Source organism: Lissotriton vulgaris, chromosome 11 (genome assembly GCF_964263255.1).
Source record: "Lissotriton vulgaris chromosome 11, aLisVul1.2, whole genome shotgun sequence".
Classification (NCBI taxonomy): domain Eukaryota; kingdom Metazoa; phylum Chordata; class Amphibia; order Caudata; family Salamandridae; genus Lissotriton; species Lissotriton vulgaris.
Window position 1 is genome coordinate 301,250,531 of NC_141699.1, and position 20,888 is coordinate 301,271,418.

The 20,888-nt window shown below is 39.7% G+C and overlaps 1 protein-coding gene across 1 annotated transcript in view; it reads right to left on the reverse strand.

Moving 5' to 3' along the window:
• NOS1 (nitric oxide synthase 1) overlaps positions 1 to 20,888 on the reverse strand; it is a 534,740-nt gene that overhangs the window by 97,553 nt on the left and 416,299 nt on the right. Inside the window, exons 13-14 of the mRNA XM_086943269.1 lie at positions 13,623 to 13,767; positions 13,046 to 13,150 (exon numbers count right to left, since the gene is read on the reverse strand). Of these exons, the coding sequence (XP_086799395.1) occupies positions 13,046 to 13,150; positions 13,623 to 13,767 (250 nt within the window). The remainder of the gene's footprint in view (positions 1 to 13,045; positions 13,151 to 13,622; positions 13,768 to 20,888) is intronic.

The following is a 20,888-nucleotide window of genomic DNA, read 5'->3' on the forward strand; positions in this document are numbered from 1 at the left end:
AAAAAGTCTCATGAAAAGGACATTACTTCTTCAACGAAATATTTTGCTAGTTTACTTAAACTCACAGGCTTGTATCACGGTTAAAATATTGATCTTTCAATATCTTTTAAAAGTAACATTTTTTTAGATGATTTGGAGTCCTGAATTTAGACAAAATGTGAATTTAGACGAAATGTGATTTGTATTGTAGTTTTTGCGTTAGCGAATTTCTAATTTATCTGGCAGTCACAGGGTAATTTACATGTGTTTTTGTGTGCATGTTGATTACTGTAAAATGTGGAATTAAATTGTCTAATGCTTTTAATTTTAATGAAATAATAAAGGAAAAATACAGGATTTTGCTCCCTTTGCTGTTGGATGAACTGAGTCCTGGAGCTCAGCAGGCAGCTTTGCAATTTGCAGTGGGTCTAATTGACTTGATTCACAGGGGGCTGTCTAATCACCGCATTATATATCTGCTCTCCGTCAGTCTGAACTGATTGCTGAGGGAGGTGGATACATTGTAATGGAGATATCAATCCTACTGTGTTTCTGACTGAGCTGAGTCAGGCTGCTCTGAAGGCTGAACTGAGCTGACAGGATTTCTGGGGACACTGTAAAAAGAAGCATCGTGCTTGCTGTGCTTCTGAGACACTCTACAGAACAACATTCCAAACTTGGTTTCTTGGGGTTCCCTCTAAAGTAATTTTGTGCTGGGGTTCCTTCTAAAGTAATTTTGTGCTCGTTCTGTTTCTAATTCGATTCCAAGGCTGCTCGCTAAAGGTTGTGCCTGCCTTGCTTCTGTTTACGCAAAGCATCTTTTGGACACCTTACAAATAAAGAGACTGTAGTTCAAAGGGTAGATATAACACCCTGTGCTTAGGTTTGCTTGTCAAAAACTACCCCAAAACACACAGTTTTACCAATGCAGTGCCATCAATTAGGCGTAGCACCTAAGGGAAGAAACTGCTGTCACATTGTTCAAGCTAGCAGCCTGATTAAATAGTGTACATATCCGCCCATTTAACTAATAAAGGGTAATGTATCCTTAACTCTGGTTAGTTTAGTTCCTTTTACCTGTTATTTACCATCCTCTACTGAAATGCGGATTTAAGAAACAAATAATGGCATGTCATCGCTGTCAAATGTGTGATACCACTTCCTGTAATATAATGGAAGAGGGAGAGGAATTAGTCCTTAAATTAAGCACTGCTCTGAGGTTAGCTTTCACATTGTATGCTTCTGAATTAAGTCCTGGGGGCTCCTCGATGCTGGGCTGTATCTTCAGTAAACAATATTCGTGGGGCTCTCTAAAGACAGGCCTGTATACTCCCTGAGGGATGACTCAAAGCCAGTAGCATATGCTCACTAAGGAACCGATAAGGATTGCAGTGAATCCGCATCCTCTGGGCCGGCGGAAGCCACCGCCGGCCTGGAGGATGCGGATTCACAGCTGCGGTGCATTCAAAGACCCCCTGCCACATTAGGATGGCTGGGGGGTCAGCGGCGGACGGGAAGACCGTCCGCCGCTTTTCCGCTGCGGTCGCCTTCCGACCATGGCGGAAAAGTTCTTATATTGCCAGCCATATTAGGATGGGGCAGAAAACATGCTTTTCCGCGGCGGCTTTTCCGCCGTGGAAAAGCATGCGGTCCTTCGTGTTTGGGGGCTCGTTGTGAGCCCCCAGCGTGTTGGGGGGTGGGGGGTGCACATGGGGGTTACCTATGGTACCCCCCTGCTTTGGCATGCAAAGGGTGGCAGGCACCACGTGGTGCCTGCCAAGTTGTGCATGCCAAGGCTACAAATGCATATTTTACATTGCGGCAGGTGCTGCTTAAACCAGCACCCACCGCAATGTAAAATATACGGGATGTGACCGCCAGGGTGGCGGTCACATCCTAATTCGCACGGAGGGAACGCCGTTGCCTCTGCGGACGGTCCCTCCACCTGGGGGGTGGCGGACGGACGCTGGTCCGTCAGCCATCCTAATAGGCCCCATAGTTTGCCCACGGTCCCCACTCTTCCTGACCGCCATGCCTGTGCGTTCTTTAACAAATTATTAAAAGGTTCCAGGTCATTTTCCATGTGCTGTGCCTCGCAGAAGGAAACTGCTCTCATATTCACGAAGGCTGCCATTGCTGGTCTATTACTGATAAGAAAGACTTAAATCTAACAACCTCGATAACCTTCTTCCCATCCGGTCTCTTATTACCCCCTCATAGGACCTACTTGTCCCAGTCCTTACTTTAGTGAGGCGATCCCGCCTCCCGACATGCCTCCGAAATGATAGTCTGTATTTTTATTCATTCATAGTAAATAAATCCCTCCCACCTTCGACCATGCCTTTTTGTTTTCCTGTCCTTAGACGGGCTGTTGGGACTTGATGTGCTGTTAGACGCATGCTTTGTAAGTACAGCCATTTATTTTTCCCAAAACAGATGCCATTTCCAGCACTCACTGTGTTTGTTGTTATATTTGTGCAGATCGCGATGTCCTTACCGTATGTTTCGGTAGTTTGCATACCTGCTCTGTTCGTGACCCATTCATGTGCTTGGGTGGGGAGCATTCTGTGCAGTCGCAGGCAGGCTGTTCGGGTGCTTAGGACAGTCTAGCAGCACCTGGCCCCATGGCTGTGTCAATCTTTTATGTAGGGGCGAGGAGGCGGCAAGGCTGTCCTTTAGCTTTCAAAGTCTTGTGAGGGTTGAGACTAGGTGGCTTGGAAGTTGTTCATGTTCACTTCCTGCTTGAATCTTCTAGTTATCGGGGATGGGCCTGTGCCTGGCAAATCTTTTTCCAAAAGGAACCATGTTCAAGACCTGGAGGAAGATGACCTGTTGCAGATCTCTAGGGCTAACTTACAGGACTTGATTAATGCTGTGGTTCAGGCTGTACTGCCTGAGCCTTCTGCAAAAAAGCATAAAGAGGATGAGGACAAAGACCTGGACAATTCACCAAAAGGCAAATATGTCTAGGGTAAAGTTTTTTGGGACATGTCGGCCCATGTTTGCAATGTTCTTGGGTTTGAACCTAAATCTTTGGTGGATGATGGCTTCGGTTCCCAGTATAGTGCCTCGGTGGTGGTGGAGGATTTGCCCAGCATGATATCATAAAGGAGATCCTGGCGAAGGAATGAAAAGATGTCGATAAGCAGAAGCCCTTTCAGTTGCTGCAAAAGTTTCAGGTCATACTCTCCTCTTTACACCCCTTTCATGGACGGACCTGGGGCTGCGTTCATCAACAAGTCCCGACCCCAGAATCAGCAGTCCCAGGGGGCTGGTCAGAAGTGACTATCCGGGGGTGGGAGCCTGGCTCTGTTTGTTCCAGGATCGATGGTCCAGCTTGATTTGGGTTCTGTCAGTTAGGGGTATCGGATTCCGTTCCCGAGTCCTCCTCCTTGGACTCATTTTTGGGATACCCAGTTGTCAGGAAAAAACATAAAGAGGACTGCTATGTTATCAGGGGTGGAGAAATTGTTCCTAAATTGCCCTATTATTGAGATGCCAGAGGCAGAGAGGGTCCTGAGCTTCTACTCAACTCTATTCTTGCTCCCCAAACCAGATGGTTCTTACCACCCAATTCTTAATCAAAGGCTCTGAACAGAAAGGGAAAGCTGGATCCTTTTTGAATGGCAACCGTGCAGTCGTTCATTCTACTCATTTGACAGGGCGACTTTTTGGCAACTCAGAATTAGAAGGAGGACCCATATTTTCATGTGCCTGTTCATCAAGAAAGCCAGTGGTTTCTAAGGTTTGCTGTGGATGGGGCTCATTAACACTTTCAGGTGTTGTCTTTCGGACTCCACCGCTCCCCCGACTTTTACCAAGAGCTCTTTACATTCAGGGTCAGCTGAACTTTCATGTAAACAGCCTGAGCCGCAACCAGCCGTCGTCAGTTCTGTACCATCGGTGGGTACCCCTGTTTAGGGACATTTTGTTTCCGGTTCAGGAAGCCATGGATAGACTTCTTTATATCTCATCGCAATGCCCTCCTTCCCCGGTTCTGTTCCAAAGTGGTGTGTCCTCAGGCATGGGTGGTGAATGCCCTTTCAATCCCATGGCCCTCGGTCTGTCTGTATGCCTTACCTCCGAGTGTGCTGCAGAAGATTCAGGTGGAGAGGGTGTCTGTGTTCCTGATTGCTCCTTTTTGGTCTCACTGCCTTTGGTTCCCACTGCTGCGAAGGTTGTGTGGGTGCAGGTATGTCCCACTTCGAGTGATCCAGTACCCTCTCCAATTCCCCCTACTGCCATTGCCTCATCTCTGCCAGCTGAAATTGATAGACTGACTCATGAACGTTTGACATTGGAGTCTTTGTGTTGTTCTTCCTTGGTGGCACTGGATATTGAACATACCGAAGGGCTTTCACCTTTAAGTCTTACAATAAGCCTTTTTTTCAGGTGCTGTGCCTCTCATGGGGTGGATCCTATTGCTGGGGAGCCGATTAAAATCTTGAGTTTCTCAGGGATGATTTTTTAAAGAATGTTTTCCCCTCTGCTTTGGCTGCTCAATAGGAGTCTACCCTTGTCTGTAGGGATCGGGAGTTGCGCTGGATGGTTTTGTTCCCTTGGTGGTTTGCCTGCTGCAGAGCTATAGGCTTCATCGCCTGGTCGCTGCAGTGATTGTCCCCTCTTGAGATCTGACGACTGGCCTGCAGGTCTCCAATTAACCACAATTTGAGCCTTTGCTGGAGGACGATTTACTGTGGTTGTCTGCTAAGTTGGCCGTTTTTTTGCCTATTACTTCGGCCTGGAGGTTGGGTGAATTGGGGGCCTTGCTTATATATTTGCCCATTTGCAGTTTCTGCCAGACAAGGTGGTTTTGCACCTGGACCCGGCCTTTCACCCTAAAGTCTCCCCTAAAGTCCATCTACATGAGGAGGTTGTTCTTCCTGATTTTTCAGGGGCGGAGGGTGTTCAAGGTTCATACTGTCTTGGATTTTCGGAGGGCCCTTCAGATTTATCTGCAGCGTACTCAAGGCTTTCGTCTTTCCCCTGCTCTGTTTGTGTACTGTGGGGAGTGGCTATGAGGAAGAAGGTGTCTACGTCCGCCATCAGTAGGTGGGTGTGCTTGAAAATTTACCAGTCTTACAAGTCTGTGGGGCTCGCTCCTCCTATTCCTTTTCAGGGATGCTCCACTTGGTCTGTGTCTGCCTCCTGGGCTGAGGGTATCTCTATCCCAGAGATTGGTAGGCCAGCTACCTGGCAGTCACACCATACTTTTATCAAGCATTGTGGTTTCGATATGTTGCATGCTTCTGTGGACAATGTTGCTGTTAGAATTATGAACGCAGCTATGTGTTAAAGCTTGTTTTCATTAACATTTATGTTCAGTATGTATCTTTGGTGTCATGCTTTGTCTTTGTGTTTGGCTTGTAAGGTCCACGCTAATGTAAGCAATGAAACAAAGAGGTCCAATGAGGGGGTAATGAAGATTACAGGTAAATAACAACACATTTCCAAATGGCTGAAAAATCAAGTGATTGCTAAATTGCTGGTTCTTTTGAACCAGCATCGGATCCAGTGTGCTTTTCAGTCTGATTTCTGAATTTCCAGGATTTTTTTCTCAACACCCTTTACAAATGTTTTATGTGGTTTCTCCCATGGATTTTCTCTTAATCTTTTTCTTTAAACTCACAATTTAAGACACCTTACCATGCGAACTGCATCCTGAGATTTTCTTCCCCGTGTTTACCCATGTGATAAGCAGATCTTTTGTATTACCCAGGCTACTAAGATCCTTCCACTTTGACTTTTAGACATTCATGGTTAGGTAGAAACCAGGCCCCACTCCCATCTCTCAGTTAAAGCAGAGATTACATCCAGCAAGTCGAATGAAGCTGAGTCGTAGGATGTCCCATCAGTCACGGAATCAGCATTAAGAATACCTTGTTTGCCCCTTTTAGAGACTCCTCTACTGGTTAGAAAACCCATTTACCTTGAAGGTTCTTCCACGTTTCCAGAGGGCTGGTTAGGGGAGATAGCTCAGAGTTAGCACTTTACTTATTAAGGGTTGGAGAGTACCACCACAAGACGTTGTTCAGTGCTGGATGTGGATTCTTCCCTGGAGACATATTCACACACGAAGATGCCTCAGCACATTGTATTTGTCTCTTGAAATGCATATACATTCTTAATGTATGTGCAGCATTTACAGCATTTCAGGATGGCTGGCTTCTTATAAACTCAATATGGTGTGCCAAATTCATTGTAAAGGACGTGAAGATTTACCGGATCACATATCAGCCATAAATTAACACCAGTTGTGACAGATTATAAAATGGCTGCCCACATCACCCAGGCCAGGAATCATCATGTTTTGTGTAACCACCAAATTCTGTATCTGACCTTAGGTTAAACTTGTGGCAAGTCTGTATGCTTTTTTGCCCGAATATTCTTATGAGACAGTGGTTCCATTCATGATCTTATTAGCAATTAATCCTTTTGTTTCCTTACAGGTAAGCTTAACATGTAGTAAGCCTAAAATCTGCATGTTGGTTTTACTACATGCATCCCAGAAGGTGCCCATCACACCACTACTATCCATTTATTTATTTGGGAGTATTATAACATATATGGCAAATCCTCACTGTTGATTCAGCTCACTCGTGTGACCATTTTTGGTGAGGAAGGTTTCATCTTCCTTTTAAGCCTAGAGGAATTGTGGTATGATTTCAGGGAATTTCAATGATTTTCAGCTTTGTGGTCTACATTCTCTGTTTAGAATTCAGCTTGTGGGCAGGAGTGGCTGTTGTCAGCACTGCCAGTGACTAGAACAGGTCCCTTACCAAAATCGCATAGTGACATGTAAGCAGCTGAAAGATTCATCTTTCATTTTTGCTGGTAACTAGCTTTACGATAAAAGCAATAACTTTCTACCCCTTTCCATGCTTCCTTCTGTTGTTGTTTATACCATTTGGTGTACATTTGGGACAAGAAATATGTCTCCCAGCTTAAGGTGGCAGAAAGCTGGAATAAACATCCCTTTGCTGTCAGATCCGTGACTTATCACTTTATTCTAATGGTAGGCATAGTTGCTGATTATTGCTTTTGGTGAAGCGTAGGAGCTTAGTCTCTGGAAAGGGTATCAAATCTTTCTCCATAAGTACAAATAAACAGTGATTGCCACTGCACACACTGAATGTATGGCAGCATATAGGTAGGTTCATATAAAGAAAAAAAGTGTGTGGTGGTGTAGTTTGGATGTGGAGTGGAAAAAAGGTGTGTGGTGGTGTAGTTTGGATGTGGAGTGGAATGTAATTGCACTCCACATCCAAACTACACCACCACACACCTTTTTTCTTTATATGAACCTACCTATTTGCTGCCATACAGCATACCCAGTACAAGCTCCAGCATTTCTACATTTGTCACCGCAACAAGATCCCTAAGTTGGACCAAACTCTGTATGAAGCTTTCAGAATGTGTGGTGACCATTCCGAGGAATCTCGGGAGACATGAGGTAACTGTGTTTGCAACTCCTCGAGCATGAATGAAATCTCTCAAAGTGTTCATTATGTTTGCCATTTTGTAGACGTTTATATCTACAGTGAATGAGGTAACATAACTTTCCCATGTTGCACATCAGTTTGCCAAGCTTAGTTCTCTTTAGTTTGAGACTTCCCTTTCCCTTGCCACAAATTAGCAAAAAATTGAATATCTTAATGATATGGTAATTTTGCAGTGACTTTTTTGTTTTCTCCCTAATTTTCGGCATGCCTCGAACTGCCTGCCAGATTAATATAGTGTTTCTCAGCTGGGATTTAATTGAATGACATCTACTTCACTACTTAACTTTGTAATGCCAAAATATCTATTTCAACATCTTTATTTGCTGCTTCCAAGATTTTTGTCTTTCTGCTTTCCTATTATTACCTTACTAGCTATTATACATTTGTATTCCAATACCCTCATATGAAGATTGCTCTCCATTTAGTATGTTGGGATATTATCCTTGATGTTGGTGATTTTTATTATTAATGTGGATCTTCTTCTGCCAAAAGTGTAATTTTGTCAGACAAGTATCTATCCCTTACAACATGAGTCTAAATATCCTACCAATGCATTATCTATGACTTCCTTGTTTGCACCGAAGAAAGAAGTAAACCCTTCTTCTGTTAAAAGTGTGAAAAAAGACCCTTATTGATTAAATTTAACCCTAATCCATCTAGGAAGTAATTATTGAAGTGCCTAGTGCTTTATGAAGCTTACTAAAGAAACCAACAAGATATTAGATTGAATTGATGGTAAACAGACTTACCAGGGTTGAACAAACAGTTACTAATGCAAATGTCACGGATAGGGTTGATAAACTTGATATAGAGATGACAGCTCTTAAAGATCATATTGACGATTTAGAGAATAGAAATCTAAGAAATTACATGAGCAAATATGGTGTCCATGACGAGTTGGAAAGTGAAGACGTGATTGTCTTTCTTAAATTCTTTCCTCTATGACTTGTAAGTACTCTTGATCTTTCTTGAGTTAACATTCTGAAGGCTCTTAAACTAGTAACAAACTTAGTAGTACAGGAGCTAACACTGAACCAAAACACATTCTCCTATTCCTTGCATTCACAGATCCCTTAAAGGTATTTTCGGCAGCTAAATGTAAGTGGTAACTAACTTTGGGGGGAAGTATTACATTTCTCAAAATGTTGTGAATGCTACTGAGGTAAGGAGAAAGGAATTTCTTGATCTTAGGCGATCTTTAAGAGCAACTCATGTAAGCTAGACACTCATTCATACATGTTTATTTCAAACCACTCACAAGGGAAAGCTGTCACTTATAGCAACCCTCTCAAACTGAAATGTTATAATTTTAGTAAACAAGATAATCTGGACACCTGCAAAGGCAGCCTTCATTAATGTTTTGCAGTTTTCCTGCTTGCATCAACTTGATTTTCTATGACAATTTATTGATTTATTGGGCTAGTTTTAGAAAATACTGAATTTATCTGTTTGCTTATCATGTTCATACTTTTTTGTTTTTGTGTGTAGGTATACTACTTTGTGAATTGACTTATAATGTCATTGCTAGTTCTATAAGTGCCATGCATCCAGTTTCTCATAACCTTTAGCCTTCACCATTCCCAACTTTATGTTTGTCACTTAGGTATGTGTCTCAGTAGTTAGTCATTTATGTTTTACTATTTCATTCTTTTTTGACTTTCTTTCTCTCCTTTCTTATGAGGGTCTATCCGTGTATCTTAGTTCATATTTTATTGGCACTGGTATTATTGGTATTCTGGTATTTTCTCTATGTAGGACTGATAATTCCTATCACCTTTTATGGCAATGACTAGAATAATTACTTGGAATTTTAAGGGACTAATCAGAGTTTCATCTCATGTTCATAGACTAAAACGTTAAATTGCGCTTCTTCAGGAGACTCATTTTTCTGATACGGACGCCAATAAATTAAAACTATCATCTCCTGCTCTTAACTCACCTGCTTTTGGGAAAAAGAATAGTCTGGCCATTCTTTTTCATTAATCTCTACAGGTATAGATAAAGTCCCAAGAATGTGATTCAATTCAGAAGGTAGATTGCTTTTGCTGGAGGATTTGAGCGAAAAAGTTCACTTAACAATAATATGTGTTTCTGACCCCAATATCTCAGATACTTCCTTTTGATGAACAATTTGAGGAACATTTCTGACTATGTCTAATCATAACATTATTGTGGGAAGTGATTTCAACCACATTTATGATCCATTCAGAGATAGAGTTTCCCAGTATAGATACATTCCTAACCCTATGGAGCAGGTATTTATGAAAGTTACTGTTGATAGAGATTTATCAGATTCATGGAGAATCTGTATCTTAGATAGGAGTGAATTTTCATTTTTTCCCAATTATTCTCATTCCTCTCAATCTAGACTAGACTATGCTTTTCCAAGTAATAATCTCATGAATACTTTACTAGTCTCAGAATTTAGATCAATTTTGATCTCTGATAATGCTCTTTTATGAACAAATTTTGATATTCTTCACCAGAAAGCTGATTCTAACTGATGGAGTTGTAATTGTGATTTGGTGAATAACTAATTCTGTGCATATTTTTAAAAATCATTCGATGGAAATCTTTTTGCATAATGATCTTGGAAAGAATTCAGTACAGAATATTTGGAATGCTTATAATACCTCATCTAGAAATTTTACTACAGCATATGTTTATAAAAAGGAAATTGTGGAAATAAAATCAAAGGAATTTCTGAATAACATTGATTCTTTAGGCCATACATACTATTCTTTGAAATCACAGAACGTTCTTGACATATAACTGCCAACGTCAATGTTTAAAAAAAAACACAACTACTAAGGCTTCTGATTTTATTTACAAAATTAGAGACAATTTTTTTATATTGGCCAAAATATAGTTTGCACATTTTTGAAAATGTATTTAAAAGTCCTAAGGGAAAAGCGATATTTATTGAGAAGTTGTAAAGGAAAAGTTGATGAGTATGGGAAAATCAAGACTGTTCATTCTGAGATTGTGAATGTTTCCTTAAATTGTATCAATCTCTATATTCCCAGGACACAGACTTTAATATTGACAATGTTGATAAATACTTCTGTGATTTCAAGAAAAATCTATCAGAAGGTTGATCATTCATAGTGGAAAAAGAATATTTCTCTTGGGGAATAGTTAAAGCCTCTCACTTAAAAGGGGCAATGCCCCGGATGATTTAAAATTTTACTCAGCCTTTTCTGCTTTAAAATTCCTGGCACTATTTTCATCATATACTAATTTTCTTTAAATATTGGTGAAACCTCTGCACTCAAAATCCCCCTTTGTTCCAGAGGTGTTAGACAGAACGAGCAATTGATCATTTAGGGTAGCCATTAATGTTTATAGCCTTGAATTGGCAAGGTTTAGGACCTACTTTTTAATAGATAATTTCCATTTTGTACACTTAATCCTAAAGCAGATCTATTCATAAATCATATCTAGTTTCCCTACCATGATTTACAGAGAGGCACTAGCCACGGATGTCACACGTCTCCTTTATTATTTATTCTCCTTAATCCTGTTTTAGCTCACAATAATCAAAATTGTCTTCTAAAGATGTTTTTCAATTCAGGGAAAATAAATTAAATACTTGCCCTATGCAGGTGATATTACTCTATAAACTAATCCTCAGTTCTCAGTACTTCATTTGTACGGCTGTAGATAGTTTTGCAAACATCTCTAATTATAAATGGCATTTATATAAAGCTGTAATTATTCCATTGTATAAATGATAAAACCCTGATTTCTCTAACAAAATTTTATATGGAACCACTCAAATATTAAATATTTTGGGCTATGGTCCACAGATTATATAAAAGGAACAGTTAAGAAAAACTTAATAGCTAAACATCTGAATTAGCACAAAAATGGGCTTATTTGTATCTTGATATTGGCAATTTGCTACTATCAAAACGGTGATGGTCCCCAGCTGTTTTGTATACTTTATCCATCAAACCTATTAATGTTCACAGTTAATACTCTCAAAACCTTTTAAAACAAATAATCAACCCCATTTTATTACAATTCTTTTGTAAATACAAAAAAATAGACAGATCTATTGAAAAAATCTTAATAAGACTGGGGTATTTTCCGAATTGTTCCTCTATATCACATCTCTTTTTTGTTTAAAACAAGCTGTAATCTGGATAAGATGCTAAATTAGGAAGAGGACCCATCATGGGTACTCCCGAAGAAAGTTCTTATCTTTCCTTTAAAGAGATTTTATGAATTACACAGAACTCTATTTCTTTTTTCTCCCTGGTCAATAATAATACTTGTAAAATAGTTTATCCTATATTTGTTAATAAACTATCAGAAATAAATTATTCCCCTACATATTTAGTATAACAATTACATTAAAGTTGATAAAAAAATTATTTTTGGGGAAAACGTAGAGAGTGTATTAAGTTGGGTTACATTATACATTCATTTTGTTCACTAAATTACATGAACAATTTTTTTAACAGGTCAGTTCATAATCAATATCTTAAAACTGCTATGACCAATACATTGAGATGTAATACTAATTTTGTTTCACATCTCAAAGAAGTTTATAAAAAGATGTCTTTTCTTTCTTTATTTTTCAAAGTATTAAAATTTATTCCTCTCCGCTTTTGTTTTTGAAAGATAAACCTAAGGTTAAACTAGAATGAAAATTGGATTTTGGAGTTTCCTGAGCAGGTGAATTATGCAATAGCATTTGGATTAACAGTTTCAACGTATTTAGATATGCTAGTCTGCTCCAACAATTTTTTCAGCATAGACGTTTTATAAACTGACTGTTAGACATAACTATGATAATTTATTGTCTAACCTTTGTTGGTCATGTTTTCAGTGTTGCTACATTTTTTTCATTTATTTTTTGAATGTACAGTAGTTCATGAGTTTTGGAGATCAATTTGGTTCAACATTAATGATGTACGGATCACAGATATTTCCGTACACTTCCTAAATCTTCTATTACAAGGTCTTATTGAGGAATATTAGCATTTACCATTAAATGATAAAACTGTAGAAGTTTACATTCCTACAGCAATCCACCAAGTTGCTCCCAATTTGATGAACAATTTCAAAGTGTATTTTACAGTCTCGTGGAATTCTATATATTATAATTATACATTATACACTATTAAAATCAGTTTTTCTTACTAGCATTAAAAGTAGAGACTTTAAGGTCTTCATTTATAGAATATTTATGTAGCATTGATAATATGGCCTGCCATGTTAATATCTGGGAAGAGGGCCCTACCACATACTCTTGATTTCAAATTAATATTCCTTGGATTAGTTTAAACCTATTAATGTTCTTATATATAAATAATTAATATAATTCAAGTGCTTGTTAAGCTTTTTAGGTCCTCACCCTTGATATTACTTTCTTTTTCTTTCTATTGCCTGCTTCTCTTTATACCTTTATGAAACTTTTGTACTAATTTTTGTCAAACATATTGTTAATGTTATAAAGTATTGCAATCTCACTGTGGTTTCAGATTTCTTATATTGTACTGTATTTTATTACTTAATAAACAGTTTCAAACTTAAAAAAACAAGGTTTTTCTCACCTCTCCATTTTCAGGTGGATCCCCATTGCCAAATGTGCTGGTCACCACCAATACAAGAGCCTCATGTTCCAAATGTACAAAGTCATAATCATCCATTGATGACACCTAGGGAGAACATGTTTTATCTGTTAGTAGAAATGTGAATGGATTTATGAGCAAACCTGCAAGTAACATAATGTTGAGGTTCTAACCCAAGTAACAATTCCAACTGAGTCTTCCTGAGCAGAATAGTGTCTGCCCTGGCCTTGTTCAGTGACATTAGGCAATATGGGGAGGTAATTTGTGTCTTACTGAAACTGTTGCATCACTTCAAAAGCTGTGAAAGAAGAATCTGAGAAGACACATAGGAGAGTTAGGCATCTACTATGCCTCTCACTTCTGATATTCATGCACAATTCAACCATGGACTGAAACAGACTGAAGACAGAGTTCCATTAAAATTGGAGGTAGGTTTTCTAAGGAATTCATACTTCAGCTTATTGTATTCAAACAAGTGGAAGTCATTTTTGCTAAGCCTTGTTCTCTCTTAAACCAACCACCCTGTCACTTCCCCCAACACCGTTTGCTACTCCTTTACCTTGGCATCAAAGGCATGCTTGAAGATTTCACAGAGTGATTTTGCATAGACTTGGGACTTCCCTGTCTCTGTGGCATAGAGGATGGTAGCTTTCACACGTTTCGCCATGGCCTGCCCCATGAGCTTGGCTGAAAATTTCACTGCCCTAGAATTAAAAGTGCAAAAAAGGTAGGCAGAGAAAGTGAGAATTTGGATGTTGAGAGTGTAAACATTAAGAGTAAGAAATAAATGATGGACAGGAGAGAGAAAAGTGAATAATCGATACGGAAAATGAAAATGGAAGGCTTAGAGGGTAGCAATGGGTAAGAGAGTAAAATGACAGGAGGAAGAAGACATGGAAGAGACACATTGGAAGGTTGAGATGCTAGAAGTGATTTAGGGACATGAATATAGAAATGTAGGATAAAAGACACAAGAGAAGATGCAAGAGTTAGGAGATATACAGTCAAACAACACAATGAGGTTCTACAAAAGGATGAGGGACTTAAAAGACTAGAGCTGGAAACAATAAAACAAGGCAGGATAGGAAAAGGTTCAAATTGGTATAAGAGAAATGAAAAAGGAAATAGAAGAGACAAAAAGAGGAATTAAAAGACAAGTTGGGAAAGAGAAGGGATGAGGTGTGGATGCAGGAAATAAACACAAGACATGTAAAAACAGAAGAAAATACCAGAAAATGTACAGGAAAGGGAGAGAAAATAGTGAGAGATGAGCAAAATCAATTTGGAAGCTCTCATTAAAAATACTTAAATCATAACTGGAAAAGTAAAGAGCAAAAGGATGCAGAAAAAGGCAAACGGGGCCAGGACAAGAGATTGGACTCTCTCATCTCTAACATATTGTATTCAGAAGTAAATCTAACAAGACAGTGGGTGGGTGCAAGATTCTCTATTTGGGTGCAAAATGTGAATTTTACCACACTGCTACATTTTTGCTATGTAAAACAGCTGCAACATTCTGAGTTTTGCACCTTGAAAACGGAGGGGGGGGGGGTGTAACATAGTATTAAAGTGCTATCCTAATTCTGAGGTGTTAAACTTTAAATGGGAGGTAATTCAGTTTCTGGTAAATATTGTACCTAACTGTATTGGTATTTACTCGGTGTGGGTTTACCACCCCTAGTAAAGGCATCTCAGAATGAGGACCAAAAGGACTGTTGTCCTCAGAAACAGTAGACCTGCAAACTATAATTTTTTGCAACAATGGTGCAGAAATTGGCACTAGAATGGTCAGGTAGTCTTTTTGTACCATTAATGTTCATGCATATGTGAAATACACAAATACTTTCCATCACACTATGATTCATATTTTCTTTCAGATGTGGTGCACATTAAGGGGCACATTATGATGGAGGATTTTCCACATCCTCCGGGCCGGCAGAAGCCGCCGCCGATCCCGTCTTATGCGGAAAATCCTCTGCGGACCCACCAAAGACCCACCGCCACATTAGGATGGTCGGTCAGTCCTGGTTTAAGTCCGCTGCTTTTCCGCTGCGGTTGGTTTACAACCGCGACGGGAAAGGCCTAATATGGTGGTGGTGTCTCTCAGACACCGCCAGCCATATTAGGATGTCTGAATTTCAATGCCTTTACACGGCGGCATGTCCGCCGTGCAAAGGCATACAGATTCTTGTTTGGGGGCCCGTTGCGGGCCCCCAGGGGTGCTGGGGGTGCACATGGGGGTACCTATGGTACCCCCTGCATTTGCGTGCACAGAGCGGCAGGCACCGCGCGGTGCCTGCCGCTTTGTGCATGCAAATGCACAGCATTAATTTTTAACATTGCGGCGGGTGCTGCTTGAAGCAGCACCCGCCGCAATGTTAAAAATAGAGGATGTGACCGCCAGGGTGGCGGTCACATCCTAATTGCACAGGAGGGTACTCCGCAGGCCATGCGGAGGTTCCCTCCTCCTCTATGGTCGCGGACGGACTCAAGTCCGTCCGCGATCAAAATGACCCCCTTAGTTTGCTGCAAATATCTGCATTTTCACCAATACATATATTAGTTTCTAAGTTTGTATATTTAGTGCTTCAAAGTGCTCCAATGCCAAATGTTGGAAGATTACATATCACGTAAAATAAATTATTAAGGAGGATAGGGCCCAAAATAACACTTCTGGGAGAACAATTCATCATAGTGGTTATGGCTTTTTTTGTTCCAAGTCTCTTTGGGCGGGATGCTAAAGAGGGCTTAGTTCTTGGATGGGATGTGAAGGAAGCATGTTCTAGTTAGTCTTTATTTCCCGTGAAACGCATTTCAAAATCAGTTGTTATATAGTTTTTGGAAATTCACTCTTTGGGGCTCAATCCTTCCCCTCTAAAGTTTCAAATTCCAGGGCTACCAATATCGGTAATTCCAGGGGAGGGGCTACTTCTCATGTACTGGGAGGTGCACCCTGAAGGTAGTCAAATATGAGGAATTATCTTGTGAATCAGGGTTGCTGCACCCGATTCCCATGGTAATTTATCGTTTCTCCTCAGAAATTTCACCCATTAAAATGTTCAGGCAAAATGGAAAGGATAAGCAGATTTACTCTGGGTTTCATATTTCAGAGGAGGGCTGGAAATAAGCCCTATTGGAATTATAACAGCACTCTTATTGCGGCCTAAAGTGGAAGAAATGGTGCCAGCAGAAAGAGAAAGTAGCTTGTAATTGAAAATGTTACTTTTTGTCATGACTTCTACCTTAATGTTGGAAAGAAGTCCACCATAAACAATGGAATAAGGGAGGGTATATCCTCTTCACTGGCCAGAGCAACAAAAAGATGTATTATATCTCCCTGAACTATTATTTAGTTTCTGTCCTAGCTTGTAACTGACAAGATACAATTTCATATTACATTGAAACATCTAATAGTTTCCGGAATCCGAAAGATTTACATTTTGGCAGCTGCACAAAAAGTTCCATATGTTCAGTTTAAATCATTTAATCACTCTGAGATTAATGCTGGGTGGATAATCTAAGGGTGATTAATCATTTGAACATTTTCCTAGGTTATTTTGTCTTAAAAATTCAGATTTGCTTATTCCGGGAATTCCCAAAGATATTTCTGCTTCTAAAATTTTTGTTTTTAATGGCAGGAGACCTACCACCATTGCCTTAATTTAACCTGTGTCCTCTTCAATTTACTTTTAACCCTTCTCGTACTCCATATCGTTATTTAGAAATTGCCTTTATTCTATGTTTTTGTCTTTAGATGTTTTTCACCAACAATTTTGTGTCCTGATTTTTTCCCCCAAATTAACTTATTGCCCAAAAGAGCTATGCGTGTGCAATGATATCCAGGTATATTCGTGGTTTATGAATTCTGTTCATAGTATATCTATATTTGTTTACTTTCAGGCATGGTGTATGTGCTCACTGACAATGTAACAGGGTTTCTTTGAAACAAGCTACCACCAATGATCTATTGTGATATTTTGTCAGCCTTGTTTTAAAATGGTTTGAGGTCAGTCTGGCTGTGATCCATGAAGCTGGGTCTCATATTGCTAATTTCTTTTTTGTGTTATTTGGTACAATGCGTGTTATTTAGGACCGTCCATGTTATAAGTAGATACTAATGGAGCAAGGGCTTGTGAAAAAGAGATTTGCCGGGATGCAATCTTCTCATGTAACCGCTTACCCCGTATTAAAACTTGTTTGTGGGAATAACATACATTCACACCCCACTTGAGTATAAGACTGAAGCTTGCATATGTGTTTTACTAACCAGTAAATCGAGAGTGATATTAAGATGGCCCCTAACTGAAATTCTTTAGTGCGCATGCGTCTACTGCATCTATGTAGTATGACGTATCTATGCTTGGAGGGAAACTTTCTGCAGTCGGGTAGTAGCTAACAAGATGGCCGCTTGAAACTCACATGCTTCCCGCCTGCTTGCTGTAAAACTAAACCCAGCTATTATACTAATGCTAATGCAGGAATAATAATAATTAAATGGGATTAGATTAGAGATAGGTGGTATACAGTGAAACCATTTATTTTTTATTTTAACTTTTGTCGTTTGACTCTTTCAATAGTGCTCATTATGGGCCTGCAGTTGTGAACCACAGTCTATTCCCTCTTGTTCTGCTACGCATGTGTGAAGCAACCTAGCTGGAAGACGTCATGTCATCTTGAACTTCGGTCAAGGTTGAAAAACTGTTACTTTCATGGAAATCGGAATGATAGTTCACCGAAATGCATAAGAACTACTTTTTTTCTCTAAATTGTGATAATTACATTGTGAATACCGGTGGGAATGAAGACTGATGTATAAAAATTTAAGGGGGTGATTTTAAACAAAGAGCTAAAGGAAAATAATATAAAATAAGCATGGTGTGATGATCACTTCCCCTTGCCTGTCCAATCAGAGTTAGAAAATTAATAAATTTGAAACATTAATGGGTGGTTCAAGCATACAGAAAAGTATAATTGATGTAGCATTAGTTAGTTAGCAGAGCTGAGAACACAGAAGAGTCCAGAGACCGGGATGCTGTCCGAGAGCACAGAGAAGTCCCAGACTTAGATGCTGAAGAACAATCAAATTTCTGAACCAATTATCTTAAGCAAATGAATTTAGAAGAAGATAGCAGAAGAATCTCGAGGAGGAAGAGAGTGTCAGAGAGGGGTGCTATGCAAGTGTCGGTGATAGGGAGGTCGTCTGTCCTCTCCTGAAGCCTTTGTTCACCAGATCTTTCCTGAGGGACTCTTCCCAATTCCTAGGCCTGGAAGTTGGTTTTCACACCATACTTGGTAATTACATCTATATATGTATATGCGCTTATGTACTTTTCTTTCTGTACTCTCTTTTCCAGGCAGTGTCATTGCAAAGTATAAATGAATGTATCCTTGATTGATATTTAGAATTTTCCTTCCTGAGAGAGACTGAGTTTATTCTGTGCTGTGTAAGTGGTTCACAAGAATTTTATCTGAGATACAATTTTAAAAGACATCCCGACTCTGTGATAATTTCTAATGTGTAATTAATTTGAAATCGTATGTAATTTCACCATCAACTAGTTCCAACTAAAATGGTCCATTGACCAGAGAAAGAACTTTTGATCCGTGTAAAGACTAGTTAGGGACTAAAGCTAACTAATCTAAAGAATTATAAAACATGACCCCAGCGGTTATTACCAGTGTGATGTGAAGTGAATTTATGGGCTGAGGGGAGTATGTTGTGTTGGATTACCTTTTGCTGGTAACCCACTGGATCAATACCAAGTTTTCATTAAGAAATAATTGACTAGGCATGGGTTTAATCATAGTGGAAATTCAAAGATGCAGCTATAGACGGACGGGCCGCCAATGCTGGACTAGATGGAAAAGTTGAAAAATTAACCAATTACGTTTCTATACTGACAAAACTCTCCTCCTACACTACAACAGGATATCCAAATAAGCAAATATAAATGCAAAACTACTCCAGTAACCTGCATAATTCACAAATACAAAATGTCCTGTAAAAGAATTACACACGATTATCTCTGAGTTCCTCACCATAGACTGCACCACAACTGATATAACACACTTTGAAACCTTTGGTGACACTTTCATGAACAAACTCCTCACCAAATCAAAGAAACTAGACGACGTTCTTGGAAATAAAATAATAAACAAAGGTAATGAATAACAGAGCAAAAGCCCAAACAGACAACAGTCACCAACTCCTTCAACACTATCTGACTTGAATATTAGTGAACTGGCCAAGGCAAGGAAACCATCTTGATCTCCAACAGACCCTGCACCAGTAAGAACCTTTGAAAAACATCCTTCTAAGGACATCTGCTGGGACCAAGGCAATGACCCTACGGAACAATGAGTTAGGTATAAGATATTTTCCCTCCTTACTAAAGACCACTTTCATCAGACCACTCAAAAAACAGGAAACTCAACCTATCTAACCAAGCCAGCTATAGACTGATTTCTGTTGGCCCATCCAAGAAAACTACACTGAGAGAGCTGCCTTCCCCCACATCTCCAACTCTTTTGGTGAGAATAGTCTACTTTCAGACCAACAATATGGGTTCCGCTCAGGGAGAGCCATCAACTCTGCCTGAAATTAACATCAGAAAGTAATAGCGTAGCAGCACTACTACTCTTGGTCCTACTGGTAGCCTTTGACACTGTCAATCTAACTCTACTACGTAGGTGAGAAAATCTTGCCACATAAGGACATATCCTAACCTGGATCTCCTCTTATCTCCTAGGTAGGCAAAGAGTGGTAACAATACCACCATTCCACACTCTCCCACTGTGGTATTCCACATGGCTTAATCATCTCCCCACCACCATTCATTCTCTACCTTACTAGATGTGATCAACTTACATGCTAACATGCTATGGCTATATTGACAACACACAGATTGTTCTAAAATTGGAAAACCTTTAGACCTAAACTCATATAATCTGGACAGGTGCATGTGTACATTTGATAAACGGATGATGACCAATCATCTGGAAGTCAATTCCCCTAAAACTGAGGTCATCACCTCTGGACAAAGGAGCAGATATGACCCACAACAATATCGCCAAAGTCTGAGCCCAAATATTACGATAATTCTAAGGGCTTTGCGCACCGACTGTATCAATTAATTCTTAGCGCGAAAGAAAAGGCTTGTTTTTGGCATTTGGGTGTCCCAGGTTGGGGCAGCCTGTATGTTGAGGGGGGGGGTGTGATGGAATGTTGAAATGATAAAACTACAATGCTTATCATGGAATGTTAATGGCCTGCGCACCCTGGGAAGAAGAGAAAAAATTCTTCAATATTTGAAAGACTCCCCAGCTCAGGTTATAGGCATTCAAGAATCACACCTCCTCAAATCTGAAACACTTGATATCCTAAAGAAAGAGAAATGGATAGACATTTTTGTGAGTACAGATCACAATGCAAATATTAGGGGGGTATTATTTATCTTTAAGAAACAAGCTAAAGCTCATATCATCGATCATAAGGAAGATAAGAGCGGTAGATGGCTACTTTTAAGGGCTGTGTTGGACGATCTTCCATATACCCTGGTTGGGTACTATGGCCCAAACCAGGATGACCCCTCATATCTTAACACCATATATAACCACCTAGTAGTTCTCCATGATCCAGTAATCTGGGTGGGCGATTTTAACATTGTATTGAATCCTAAATTAGATAAACCACCCAATTTGAGGGCCTGTGCTTTCTCTAAATCAAGGCAAGAATTATTAAGAATAATGGCGCAATTAGGCCTTGCTGATATCTGGAGGGAAAGGGCAGGGGCAAAGTTGGGGGTTTCGTTTAGAAACCTCAAAT